This window comes from Buteo buteo, chromosome 6 (assembly GCF_964188355.1).
Source record: "Buteo buteo chromosome 6, bButBut1.hap1.1, whole genome shotgun sequence".
NCBI lineage: Eukaryota > Metazoa > Chordata > Aves > Accipitriformes > Accipitridae > Buteo > Buteo buteo.
In genome coordinates, this window is record NC_134176.1 from 7,919,735 (window position 1) to 7,934,635 (window position 14,901).

General features: G+C 43.7%; 1 protein-coding gene across 2 annotated transcripts in view; it reads left to right on the forward strand.

Annotated features, from left to right (window-relative positions):
• SYT16 (synaptotagmin 16) overlaps positions 1-11,454 on the forward strand; it is a 38,561-nt gene extending 27,107 nt beyond the window's left edge. For both annotated transcript variants that reach the window (XM_075031043.1, XM_075031044.1), the window contains one exon: positions 10,940-11,454. In XM_075031043.1, the coding sequence (XP_074887144.1) occupies positions 10,940-11,253 (314 nt within the window). In that variant the 3' untranslated portion in view covers positions 11,254-11,454. The remainder of the gene's footprint in view (positions 1-10,939) is intronic.
• Positions 11,455-14,901: the final 3,447 nt, after the last annotated feature.

Here is a 14,901-nt window from a genome sequence, read left to right on the forward strand (position 1 = left end):
TATGCAACAGTAAAACACGACCCCAGTCTGTGTAGCCCCAGCTAGTCTTATAGTAGCTGTGGCAACACAGGTCTCCATGTGAGTTACTTAAAGACATGTTCTTGTTTGCATGTAGATGTTTTATTAAAAGGTTTCAAGTTGGGACCTTTTTACTAATTTAAAGCAAAGGTAGACTAAGACCAGAGTCTACCCACATGCTCTAGCAAGCAAGCTCACTTGTGTTTATATCTGCTGCAGTGTAGATACATCCTAAAGTTTTATTCTTAGAAATGAAATTAAAGTAGTCCCAATATAGGTCCGAGTTAATTTGCTGCAATTTTCTGGCATGTTTTCATGTATCTACCTGTGGTATTGGAGTTTTTTCTCTTAGCTGCCTGAAGATGAGGATTATGCTGCAGTTCTGTTCTTAAATCAGGCCCTGCACAAGTTGTCTTGTATCTGGCTGGGTCAGGCATCTGTAATGCCCCACTCTTTTCCCATAAATGAAACATCTTCACTGCAGAGAACTCAAATAATTGCCTTCCAGCTTACTACCTGCAATATCATGACCAAATTAGTGACATTTTTTGGTATTCTTCTAACAAATGTCTTTTTGGGTGCATGTTGTATAGCTCTGTGTGTTGCAGTAAGGTGAGCAACCCTATAACTCATTGTCTGTGAGTTGCTGGGGAGTTGTGTCTGTCCTGGACCTCTGGTGGGATGAGGTTTGGCAGATTAGCTGTGGGTGCACAGGTCAGCTTTCAGCATGGGAAAGTTTAGCTGCCTTGATTAGACATCCCATACACCTTTTTAGCTGGTAGGCACACAGGAGTGCAGTAGCTTGGTTGGCAGCATCTTTAAACCTGAGAAGCATTTTGTGTTTGTTGGTGAGATGAGAACGGGGCAGGATATGAGAAAAAAAGGCATTCCTTTAGGGAGCTTTCATTTTAAATTCTACCTGAATTTTCTATTTCAGTGCTTGTAGGGCTTCAGATAAACTTAGTTAAATGGGGTTTGATAAGCTAGCCAAAGTCTTCTGCCATCTAAACCTAATAGTCCTGACATTGTTTCATAACAGTTCTTCCATCTTTGCTGTTAAGGCTATCTTGACTTGTTTCTTCGCATCCTTTCTGTATCCAGTTCAACGTTAGCATTGTCAGACCAGTATTTCTCAGTGTTAGATCAGTTATTAGGTGAAACATGGAAATACATAAATGATTACAGGCAAATTCCAAACCTATCACAATCTGCTTCTTTTATTCCAAGTCACATTGTTTCTTCTGCATTCTGCATTGTTCTTCTGCACCTATAAAGTTCCCAGTAGTGTGGTGAGAAAAGGAAAACCCAGTGAAGCAGAAATTTAATGAAGTTAAAAGGAAAGAAGAAAACAAGAGCTTGTCTCAGATGCTGGAGTAGGATTTCACTGATAACTCCTGCAGGCACTGCAGAGGAGTGCTGTGAGGTCTGATCGTTACTGTCTGAAACGTGCTGGTGGCTGAATGAGATGCTCAATAAGTCCTTCGCTAGGTGAAAACTAAAACTGCTATCTCCCTTTCTGGAGGGGGAGCAAATAGGCCTTGTGTTTTCTCAAATACGCCCTATCTGCGGTTCTGTTGTTTGAGGCTCAGAGGGAGTGATTTATTTCCTTAAAGTATCATGGGGATTTCAGACATAATAGTGCTTCAGGACAATTAAATACCAAGCCCAAACTGCTATTCAGGGCAGCCATTTATGGTAAGACTGAGAGAAGTCAATGAGCAGAATCCATCTCCATTCCCAGGTCTCCATGCACAGAGCCTGTACAGTATCCATATGTGGTCCTGTCGCAGCCCAGTGGTTTTAGTATTGGCCGATGATGATAGCTGCAGCTATGGGGAATGACAGGAGAGTCTTGCATGACAGCAAATTCTCCAGTTGTGCTTTTTGCCCACCTTGACCCTCTCTCTTCTCTGCCACCTGGGGTCCTGCCCAGGTGAGCTCAGCATCTCCTGCAGCGTGCGTGCTCCCTCCTTGGCATCCTTGCATGGGGATTCCTCTGCATGCAGAAGAAGGAACTGGACTGGGTTATCGGTGATTTTAGGTGTTAAAGACTGCAGAGGCTAAAACAGATGGTTTTCTGGAGAAGGAAAGGAAGATTGTGCACGTCTCACTTTTTCCTGGGCACGTCTTTTCCTTCACTTAAACCTTTAAATGGGATGCAGAGAGTTAAACTGAGTCAGGTAAATATCAAAGTCATGGGTGCTTACATGGGTAATAACTGGGTTAGAAAAGAGCTGGGCAGCTTACAGAGACGTAAATCTTGCAGGCAGTGTCTTTTCCTTGGCTCACATGTGTGGAGTTTAAGGATAGTTTGGTTGAGGATTAGTGCCCAGGTATTGTTCTGGGGAACATGCTGAGTTATAGACCTGAGTCTACAATCCCTGATCATGCAAATAGATCCATTATCACTCAAAACACTTAAGAGCACTCAGGAGTATGGCTGCAGCATTGGACTGTAAATTATCAGCGCGTGCCAAAAAGCCTCATGCAGAAAAACATCTACCGTTTTGTCAGATGTGGACACCCTAGGTATTTTAGTGCTAATGGTTTGTGTGCTGTGCACCTTATTCCCTTTGGTTCTTGTAAAAATCATTAACCTGTGCTAGCATTTTGTATGGGTTCATATTTTGGCCTGTGGTATCTTCTTAGAACAAAACCTAGTGTGTTTAAAGAATGTTTACTAAAAAAAAAACTAACGAGAGAAGCCTACAGCACCGACAGACATGTCTTTAAAAATTTATAACCAGTTGCATACTATGTCCATGGTAGTAGTACCTTGGGATTGTAGTGATGCACCAGGAATCATTTGTGCTAGTCAGTGTATAAACATGCAACAGAGAGATGGTCTCTGCCCACATGATATTTAACCTTCATCAGCTGCTCTGCTGGGTGCAGTTCTCCTCTAATCCAGCCTTCGTTCTTTCCCCTTTTGCATTTCTTTTGGGGTTTATGTCTGTGTGTAATGCAATTTGAGAAGGACTATTGTAAAGAAATTCCCTCAGCTAAGAAAAGTCCTCCAAGCTTTTCAGCAGCTGTGGAATTAATCACACATAATAATTACATCCATACATGATCATTATTATACCAGCAGCATATTAACTCCATTGAACAAATACAATAGCATTAACGCTAGAAAAGACAGGAGGGAGAGAACAAGCTATCAGGATTTCTATTTGGAACAGGAGAAATTCCTGAAGTAAAGACTTGTCTGAAAACAAACATCTACCTGAGCCACAGATAACAACGCCAAGAATTACGGAAGGTGCTCCCATAGAAAAATTAGGATCCTTACATGGTATTTGTTGCTCTGGTATCAGAGTGCTTGAAAGCCATCAGTGGATTTTATTTTATCAACTTGTTTGTGAGGGAAGGAAAGTTATTATCCCTGTTTCATTCCTGGAGAACTAGGGCACAGGTTAATTTCCTTAATTGCTCCCAATCAGACCAGGAAGCTGAATAAAAAAAATAACTTTTAACCTGCATATCTTGCTCTGAACAGGGAGCTTGCATGAGCTCCTAAAGCTTTGTAATTCATGCTTCCATCTCATCAGTAATAGAAGGGGTATCTGTACCAGGACAAGCTGGGGTGGATTCAGTCCTCCAGAGACGTTGGTTAACAGAGCAGTAGAGGTGCTGGGCAGCTACTTGCTGCTGCGTACTAGCCAGTCGGTCACAGTAAGCTTGTACAAGACCACCTCTCCTGCATCTTTTTGTTGCCCATCCTTGAATATAGCTTGAATAAACTTACTATTGTAAGTTTGTTTATCTTATAAGATCAGCTGAGAAAGTTTTGGTCAAAGGGGTAAAGAAGAGGCCAGCTGCGAGGAGCCCCAGAAGGATGTCTAGTAATGAGCAGCTGGGCAGTGAGGTGGAAGATGAAGTGTGGATGAATGTAAGGTATCGCATGGTGGCAGGGGGGGAATTCAGACTTAATCTGGATGGACTCGGAGCCACTTGGGAGTGAAATACTAGGCTTATAGTAAATAGCTCCAGGAAAATGTCCACTCAGGGATCAGCAGCAGTAGTGAAAAAAACAAATGTTAGAAATACACAGAGGGAAAAAAGAAAAATTGATACTTGACTATGAATATACAGTTACCAGTGTAATGAATACCGTGTAGAGTTTTGGCTCCCTCCATTCAAATAGAATATGGCAGAACTGGAAAGATGTGGTGAGGAGTGCCAGAGACAATGGGGGGTATGGGAACAGCTTCCAGTGAGCTGCAGGTGAATAGACTGCACCTCCTACGATGCTGCAACGAAGGGAGATGGGGGAAGATTTCACGGAGGTTTATGAAATCATAAGTGTTGTTGAGAAAGTGAGTTGGCAACAGTTATTCATTGTCTGTCCTGATACAAAACCAAAGGATCATAAAATGAAGCAACGAGATAGTGGGTCCTGAAGAGGAGACAGCTCTTCACTTACGCTATTGAGTTCCTCACTGCAGAATGTTGTGGATGCTGGAAGTCTACTTGAGTGTGGTACAACACAGGACAAATTCACGAAGAAAGCTCCGCTGAGCACCATTAAGTACGAAGACTCAGTCAGAGGAAACTCTTGAGTCACAAATCACCAGAGACTGAGAGAGTATTTGGGAGAGAAACAGCATATGCCATATTTGCCATATTTTTATAGACTTACTAAAGCATGTGGTATTGCATACTGTTGGGTGGATGGACTGGCTTGGTACAGCTCTTCCCACCACATGTGAAACCTGGGACTGATTAGGCTCAGAAAAGTGAGTCACAGAATAATGGACTTTTAAGGAGTGATTGTGAGATTTTTGTGGGGGAAGTTCCATGATAATTAGACATCTAGTGATAGTGTGCAGTTATCCAGTAATGTTTTCAATAGTTTTATATTTCTAAAATGCCTATGGAAAATATAATCCATGTTACGCTTTCTGCGTATAAAAATGAAGATATTTCTGAATCAAAGGAGTACATCTGAAGTGGAATGTATGGCGATGCCTCTCCCACTCCCATAGCTGTGAACAAGAAAATAAAATTTTTTTTTTTCTCCCCTCCCAAAACAAGTAGAAGACAAAGCCATTGCTTCCGGGGTAGAACTCTCCTAATTCCAAATTTCAGTTGGAGCTGAATGTTTAGTACAAGTCTGCAGTGACTCTACAGAGCAGTGTTTGCAGGAGATCTGATGACAGGCTGTATAATAAAGTCATGCCTGTGGGCACCACCGCTAGAGGTGAGAAAAGCCAGGCTGAAGCATCCTTCCATCATGCTGCTACCATTGCTGTTGCCGAGAAGGCGTGCGTTCATGCTTTCTGATAACGCTCTTGGTTGAAGTTCCCACCCCTTCTCTGAGGCAGCAGCAATGCATAAAGCCCAGTGTTCTTTGTGGAAAGTGTTGAAATGCCCTTATTACAGGAAAGGCACCGTGTGCGTCTGGCGAGGTGTCTGTGTTATGCTGTAGCTGTGTCAGACTGGACTAAGGCTGCACCTACTCAGGGCTGGAGAGTACAGGGAGGTGGTAAGCTGCTCCGCAGCCCGACACGTGTCCCAGGTGAGGGCTGGCACTGTAAAATGGAGTGGGCATGGGGTGTTGTGACAGCAGAAGAGGATCACCAAGGAACTGGGCTCGGAGGCTCTCTGGAAGCAGCTTTCCTTCCCAAGAGACCTGGGCATTGCTTCCAGGCAGCCCTCACCTCCTGCCCCTCTGCAGCCCGTCTCCTTGCATGAAACAAGTCACTGATGCTGGCAATTCCCTCCCGTCAGGCCAAACAGCGCTTCCAGGCAGCAGTGCACTCTTTTCTGCTGCGTTTTAAATTAAAGGCACCGCTGGTCAGTTCTCTAACGACTCGCGTGTCGTGAAGGTTGCCAGATCCCAGCCTCTCCCTTGCATGAGAGCTGCCAGCTGCGGGAAGGGGGACCTGCGCAGCAGAGGCTTGGTGGAACAGGGGAAGAAAAGTTGGCTTCTCAGTAACATAGCAGGCAGCTCTCAGCTCTTGTATGATTTACAGAGTAGGCCACAAGCTGCCTCTGGCCTAACTAGACTTTCCTGATGTGGGGTTGGGAACAAAAGCTTGGGTCTAATTCTCCTCCCTGCTTTTTTCCCAGCTGCGGTGAGCCAGGTTCAGAGTTTTTCTGCCCCACTGGTGGTTTAATGGGGAGATAAAGCCGTGACTAATGGAGCAGTAGTCTTCTGGGTCTCAAACTGAGACCTCGCGTTGAGCTGCACGGTACAGAGTAGCACAGAGTCGAGCTCTGGGGCTGCTTTGCCACACAATGCTGCCATTTATTGTGTAGGCTAGGAACGTGGGCCTGCCAGCTGGGTGAAATTAAGCTCTAGGCCCAAGGCTTTATTTTACTGCGGCTGTTATTAGTCTGGATTGCAGCATGCTGACATGGTTATAATGCTTTTGGAAATGAGCTAGCTTGCCTGGAGCACAGGTGGGAAAGTCTGTACGGCACTGTGTTGTACGCTGCAGTCCACAGACCCAAGGGGTCAGGAGTCTTTGGTTGTTTATTTCCTTTCTAAATATAAATTCAAGCAGGGGGTTAGCCGCTTTTGTATGTGCAGTGTTTTTGTTCACGGGTCAGCTTTATTAATAGTGGTGGAGCTTAGGGTAAATGAAAGCAGAATGCACGCTATGGTCCCTGCTCCAAAAACAGGAACGTATAAATTATAGTTGATTATTCCCCTGAGCTGTCGTTATCGGTTAGTTCGCTTAGAAGGATGATGACAGAAATGGGTCATTAGAAGAATCGCGGATAAACTGATTGCCTTTGCAGATGAGCTCTCAAGAGATGTTTTATGGTTGGGGCAGCGTTGATGGAGACAGAGCAGTTTGCACGAGGAGAGGTTTGGCCAAACCTCTGGAGTAAGATTATGCAGCACTAGCCCAAAATGTGTCTGGGTTCTTGCAGCATTCCTTGATTTAGTGCTTTTCACTCTGGTATTAGATGCAGAGGTGTTGATATTTTATGTATACGTGAACGTTGTTCAATCCACTCATAGCAGACACGAAAGATGAGTTTAGAGTAAAAATTATCTGTAGCAAGAACTTCTGTTCCAAAGCCTATATGGAAAGGAGAGCCTGGTGGATGCGGTGCTAAAATTGGTCTCGGCAAAATTAGACTTTGTTCTTGCTTCTTCACAGACTTCTGTGTAACCGTGGGCAAGCTGCAGTCTCAGACACTCCAAGATATTAAAAGGTCACGCTTTTCTTCATGACAGTGAGATAGGTGCCAAAATAGAAGGTGAGCACTTAGGCATTTTAAAGAATGTAAGCCTTAATCTCTCTTCTCCTTTTGTGCTTGACAGAGGTGGCATGAAAGTAAATACACTGAAGAGCGTAGAGTGCTGAGATACCACAGTAATGAGGCCATTACTGAATCTGAGCATGTAATTAGATGGAAAATATTTGCTTTCATAATGAATAGATGCTCTCACACATACATTCCTCAGTAAATTTTCAAGTTCATCCTTGCTGTAGTTCCACTAATTTCACTGGGTATCTGGGGATGGATTTTATTTGGCAAAGCCAACCAGAGGGGAGAGCTTTCCATCTCAGAGGTCTAGACTGGACCACAAGGAGAACTAGGAAGTGTTTCCTGATAAGATGACTAAAAAGATGCTGCAAGGAACACAATGCAGTAAGGGCAAACCACAATCTTAAAATGTAGTTAGTGAAGCAGAATAACAGCGCAGCCTTATACGTACCAGCTCTGCAAAGCAAATTTCAGATGCTAAATATATTATCCACACCTACTCTTTTATTTCTGTTCAGGCAAGATTGATTCTTTTGGCTGGTAAAATACACCCAGTGGAATAAATTTGAGAAGAATTAGCAACCTGATTTAGTTGTCACTTGCACTGGTTTTGTGCCTGTGTTTACATGGGGATGAATAGGGCTCCTGGTATTAGCTCTGCCCTGAGCGTAGTCTCCTTCCAGTCTGCACGTTCTCACCTGATCCAGACGATACGTGCAGAATCCCTACCAACCTTAGTACTGTATAGACAGGGCCTTGGTGCAGAATTATGTAGCAGATCTGATGTGTATTGAAGAAAAAGCCTAATTTTCTGACTTTGATCTCTGTTAAGTTTAAGTCATTGGTCGTGCAAAGCTCATTTTTCTTTAAAGCCAGCTATATTACTCCTCACTTGCAGAAGTCGCGGCCTCAGTCAGGGGTGTGATATCCTAGAGTTTATGACTGCAAGAAACTCATCTATTCATTGCCTGCAAAATTAACTGGAACATCCTGAAAAAGCACCCTATGAGGTGTTTTAGCCATGGCACTTGCTTTAGTGTTAAAACCTAAATCATTTGTAATGGTAGCATTGTCTACTAGATTGCTGCTGAATTATGCCATATGCTTCTTTGGTGGTATCGATTATAAATTGGTTGACTCCTTTGGGGACTGCTAAAATGAATGTGCCTGCAGTTAGGTGTGATGAATCCCACCTGAGCTGCCAATACGGGTGGCAGTAAGAAGGAAGGATGATAGCAAGGTTTACTGAGAGGAAAATCTAGACCTCAGTCCTGTCCCTGTCTTTTCAGAAAAAGAGATACGGGCATGTGTGGGTGACCTTTCCCTCAAGTAGCATGGGAAGATAAGCTAAAAAAGTACTTAATCTGCTGTTAGTTACGCCACACATTGCCATGCTCAGGTGGGATAGCAATGAGGGTGTTTGTAGCAGTCCTTGGCTGCATACTGCTTCTCCGCTCTGCCCATCCCCTGCCCCAGTACAGCCGGCAAAACCCTCCCAGCAGCTGCCAAGGGGTCCAGGGTAGGACCTTTCCACTGCTGCTCCATGCCCCAGGTCTGCCCTTGCTGACCGTTCCCAGCCCCTCCTGTGATCCCAATCAAAAGCCCTCACCCTCAGCAAAGCAGTTCTCAGACAGTAGTGGGGAAAGCGATATGACACCAAGGACATACCTAGAGAAATATGGAGGTATTGGGCCAAGAGCAAATAGAGAGGGTCTCCTCTCCATGAATTCCGAGGTCTCAGCACTCACCTCTCTTGTGTGTCAGCAGAAACGAGCCCCTTCGGCTTTCTGCCTGTAAATGGGATTGTTTTGGAAAATGCACTGAAATTATGTAGAAAATGTAAGCTTTCAATTTGAAAGAAAGAAAAATTTTAAAATTCGAACAGGGAATTGTACTCATTAGCTGCTTGTTTGTACTTAAAAATCAGCCTAGTGGAGATTTTTCACTGTTTTGAAATCCCCTCCTAACAAAAAAAAGGGTGAATACATCAAAAAAATCTGTAAAACTCCTACTCCCCACTTACCTTTATTTCCAGGGAGTTCCCTGCAGCCTCAGACCAGCAACCAGGACTTCCACATGAGGAATGCTTTAGTGCATGTTATGGTTTGTCAGTGCAAAGCAAAGTGACATCTCTACGAGTACTGCAAGAGATTGTGTCTGGTAGTTATCTTGCGTTGTTTCACACTGAGTCGAGCCAGAAGAGAGAGTCCTCTCTTGGGCATTGTGTTTCTGATGGGTCTGAAGTTGTTACAGATTTCAGTCCCTCAGCACCACCAACATTGAATACTATTGTGGGAATTAGTCAACCTCTTGATAAAGCAGTTCCTTCCTTCCCAGATAAAATCAGGAAACTATTTCATGTCAGAGCTCTGCTTTTCTGTCTAACGAGTAGGTCTTTGTTGGCAAGATCTTCTTCATCTCCGATGTTACACTGGGAGCCAAGCTGGCACCCCCAACTAATGATTGGACTGAACTTTCCCCGCAGTAACTTGATAGCTGTACAGCTGTGCAGGCTCACAATTTGCTCCTCGATTGTCAGTCTCCTGACAGCTTTTTCAGTGGAACAGTTTGAGAGGAGCGGAAAGCCCTGCTTTGGAGACACAGAAGTGTTTTCACACCTGAAGTGTAATTTCACACCTTGTGTTGCTCAGTAGATAAGTGCGTAAAATAGCACATCAAACGGGAACAGAAGAGGATAGACATGCTGTAGACAAGAGACGGAGGCTTGTTATTTATTTCCTATCTTCAGCACACTCTGAAATAATACTTGCAGAAACCCAGGCACAGATTACGAAGGGTTTAGGAGGGGACTTTTCTAGCCAAGTGATCTGTTATTGTCACGTGCAGAGTGAGGTGAAAACTTACACTGAGCTGGGTCTGTGGAGCACTGGGACCACAGAGCTCCGCCTGAGACCACAGTATTAGCGACCACATAACAGAGGTGAACTAATTAATACAGGGGGCAGCAAGAGTTTTAGGGGTGGATTTACAGGAGCACTGACTTGGACCATCCCTTCCCTGTATCTACTAAGCATTTTTCCTCCTTCTATTGACTTAAACAGTGAATAAAATTGACCTCAAGTCCACCAAAAAAGTAAGATGAGAATTTGGAAAAAGCCTTGAAACTATCATGCGAGATCAAGTCATTTCACTGTGTATGCAGGTTTCCTTTTCTTCTTTTTCAGGACCCTTTGTGTTTGCTATCTATCTCAAATAATAGGTCATAGAGGCATTCTTCCAAAGAAGAGTGGTGGAGAGGCAAGTGCAGCCAGGGGAAGCCCTGGTAAGACAGCCCGAATGAAGCTTGATTGTGAGGGAGAAGAAGGGAAGGTGAAGACACACCATTTGATGTGGAGAATCCACAGAGATGCTCATAGTTTCAATTAGTCTTAGGTTTGCTAGGCTTGGGCACCAGATTTCCTGCTCTTTCCAAGAGAGCATGGCTGAAACATTCATCAGTTTCCTTCCTTTTTCTCCCCAGCTGAATATGAGGAAATCCAAGAGGTGCTTGCACCTGCTGCTTCTCACCCCATGGATTTTACTAAAGAGTGCAGTCCAGCCCTCATCTGTTATTCACTGCAGACAAAGCTGGTCTATTTGGAGGGTTTTTTGGTGGGTTTTTTGACCGCTTGGGGCTTTCATTTAGTCTGTCACCTGTGCCAAACATATTATTTCCTCTTTTTTGTCCTAGACACCTATGGAAAGCTCTGCCTGCGCAACTCTGTGGGTCAGGAGATGTCTCGCTGCAAGACCTCCATCCGTCGAGGACAGCCCAATCCTGTCTACAAGGAAACTTTCATCTTCCAGGTTGCCCTCTTCCAGCTCTCTGATGTCACGCTAATGATCTCCATATACAACAGACGCAGCATGAAGCGCAAAGAGATGATCGGCTGGATTTCCATGGGTCAGAACAGCAGTGGAGAAGAAGAGCAAAGTCATTGGCAGGAAATGAAGGAATCGAAAGGGACGCAGGTCTGCAGGTGGCACACACTACTGGAGTCCTAGTGGTTACCAGGGCAGCCTGAGGGTCCTGGGACTATGGGCTGTCTTCCCTTGTTCTCAGTCAGCAGAAAATGGCTATCCCATGGCAAGCACTGTGCTCTGACAGGTCACGTATGCTTTAACCTGACTTCGGTGTCAGCAGTCATGGGTATTAAAGGTGGAAAGGCCTCAGAAGCAAGTTTAGTTCCCATCTTTCCAGGTTGTCCTGCATTTTCTACATTCAAATAATTAACCCTGGGGAGAAGGAATGGGAATACCTACAAAATCCTTTCCTTGGTTAGTGTCTTGCTCATTTGGTCATAGGCTTAATCATCACAGACTGATTTTGATGCTGCTTTCTTCTGGGGTAAACTCTCTCCTCCCTCCCTCCTCTTATTTATATTAATGAAGTTTGCAAATATTCTTGACACGCAGATAGCTCCCAGAAAGGCTAACCTGCATGCAGATCACATTCTCTCCCTTTTATTATTGTGTTTCTAAGTCCTAGAAATAAGCATTTGATACCACTGTAGACTGGATGATATATTTTTCAGGCAGCATGGGAAAGCACTCTTGAATTCTCTGTCAACTTTTAAGTGCCTAGACATTACTACTGTTCTCCTGTACTAACAATTGATATTAGGACTAAACACTACCAGTATTTTTAATTAGGCATCCTGTGCACTTGTTAGCCTGCGTTGCCATAGGTTTGCACGAGGGATAACTAGCATCAGTTTTATATTACAATTATACAGTGCATGTTTAGATGCTTAATTGAAGTTCATGGCTTCTGTCATCATGAATACCAAAAAAGACCAGAACAAGCTGCACATCCACCTTTGTGCCTGAATCACTCTTTTCTGCACCATTGTTTTGCCCATGTGTTACTTTGTTTTTTAAAAGTGAGGTCCATTCAGAAAAGCATTTCTGTGAGCATTACACAGGAAAGATTTAGATCTGTGATTTCTCTGCGATTCAGTTAAGCACAACTCCGTTTGCTGAGGGCTCTTCTTCAAATGTGCTATCCTGTAGTATCTTCTTGGGCTCTGAAAGGGGACCGTTTTTGGCACACTGAGCAGTAGAGAATGCCAGACCATGTCACCTCATCTTCGGGGCGAGCTCTCCTGCAGGCAAGGAGTAGGATCCGGGGGACCCCCCTAGAGGAGCTGCTGGCTCTGCTGAACTAACATCAGAGAAAAATATTACGCTTCCTGCCTCTAACGGAAAACAATGCAAGGAGCAGGCTTGCTGGATGAGGTGATGACACTTTTATGTAGTTACTTTTCAGAGTATATTGTCATTTCCCATTTTAATCTTTTTTCCTGTCTCTGCGAGTTGAATAGGGGCCATGTCTTTGTCTGCTACTTGACTACTGAAAGTTTAGCAGTTGTTAACTGTTGCGATGCTGTACGTGACACAGCAGAGGATGTTAATTGTCTAGTATAGTGATGGTACGTAGGCAGTAGGGTGCTGAGATCTTCCAATACTATCAGCTGCCCAGTCTCCTGTTCCCCACGCGCTCTAAGAGAGAACTGGCATTTCCCCATTCCTGCAAGACACGGGAAATATTTTCCTGAAAAGGTTTGTCTGTACTGAATCACTTCATGTTTTGTTTTTGTCATTTACTGAGACCTGGCACCAAATTCTGCCTCCTGTTGCACCACAGCTGTCTCCTTCCCTTCAATGGTGCTCTGCAAAACTAACTAGTGCATATTTCGGCACTGGCTGTTTGACCAAAATTGAACCTCAGTGCTGGTTTGCATCACATCCAGGCTAGCCAGACCCTGCGGGGCAGTGGTGTGATACACACAGGTTATCACTTGGTGTCATACACACAGGCTTTGTCTGTCCTCATGAGGCAGACAGAATAATCTGCATGTAGAAGGACTTCTGGTATAGGTGATACAAATTATTCTACAGGCCATGGTTTTATATATTCTTATCACTTACCTGTCTGAGCATCATTTTTCCGGTGAGACTGATGGGTATCCTATGCAGGACGGATGTCCTCCACTGCCTAGATAAGCTGGAATAATATCTGCTTTGCACTACTGGGGCTTTGTATCACAAAGCAGGATCTAACCCAAATGCAGCTCAGCAAACAAATACAGTTTTGACTGCACTGTTAATGCTGCTGTATTACCAATGCAAGAGAAAATGAGTATTTGAGTGGTAACCAGCAGAATAGAAATGTTTTTTTATTATGTACTTTTCTTCTGGAAAAGAAGTAAAGGAAACAGCCCAATTCAAAACGTGCATTTGCTGATTTCAGTTGTTTTCAATTCTCTGCATCTTTTTTCCTGAACTGCATAAAATGTATATACAAGTGTTTCTAAGTAATTTTATTATCTGGGATGTCTATGTATAATAAGCTTACTGAGATTCTCTTCATAATTTCTTGAACCTGCAAAGTGTTGCTTATGCTTACTGATTAGCTAAGGGAAAAGTGTAAGTTGATAATATGTTTCAGCAGTGAGCTGAAGATAACCTAGCTTTATAATAGTGTGATAAAAAAAAAAATCCTTGGAAAAGATAGTTTTAAAAAGCAATGAAGTAAACTGGTTTTGGACTTCCATGCTGTTCTCACATCAAGATCTTTTCTGAACATACAGCATTAAGGGAATTGAATTTTAATATATAATTTCAGTGTAGCGTATTGAGAGTCAGAGGAAAGCAAGTGAAAATAGCTTACTTGGAGTAAGTTAATATCTGAGCACATGTTAAAACTTTGCACTCTGATGGGAGCAGGTTGTTGCATCCTTGCCACAACATTTTGGCTTGATGTTTTACCAGAAGAATTTGGAGGGAAGGGAAAAGGGATGAAGCGAGGGGAGCACTGGGGTTTTGCAGCTGCTGCTAAACCTGTTGGCACATCCGTGCCTCGAGCAGTGCATTTGTGGGGTTCATTAAGTTCCTACTGAAGCAATGGAGGAATTTAGGAATCTTGGGATGAACACAGTGCTGGAGGTGCTCATGCTTGCTACCTGTATTTTGGGATTTTTTTTTTGCTTTTGTGCTTTATTTTTCTTTTCAGTATTGACTGTCTGTTCAATGAAGGCTTTGCAGCAGCTCTCCCAGATTTCAGAGCTCCTGTAATTCTTCCCATTGACAGATTGAATTAGTCATTGCTAATATTGATACAAGCTGGGCTTGTGCTCATGGTCTTTCTTATGTAAATACCACTGCCCTTTCAGTCACTGCTTTAACCCCTTGTTTCCTTGGGAAGTGGCTGACAAGACTGAATTTCCAGAAAGGTTTCCATTCCTTGGGAATCTTGACTTGCAGTTGGCTCTCAGTTGGCAGTGATCAGTAGGCTTGGGGCCCTGTGCTCCACTGGCCTCCATCCACGTGGATGCTAATGCTGATGCCTGATCTCAGCTTCTGTGGGGCTCCAAGTGGGGAGAAGAGCTGTGGGAAGGCCATGACAAGTTCAGCAAAAGGAAAGGAACAGCTGACCTGGTTCTGAGAATGCTCGGGCACTTGCAAGTCCAGATTATGGAGGTTTCCTAATGCACTCATGTTTTCTAAGATAATTCATCCCTTTTTGACAACACTGTCTGGGATCCCCTTATAGCTTATTTGAATTTTCTTCTCTTAGAAAAACAAACAAAAAAAAGCCTGAAAACCCACAAAACCATTGTGTGGGAAGGAACTAACTACACTGGCGTAAGC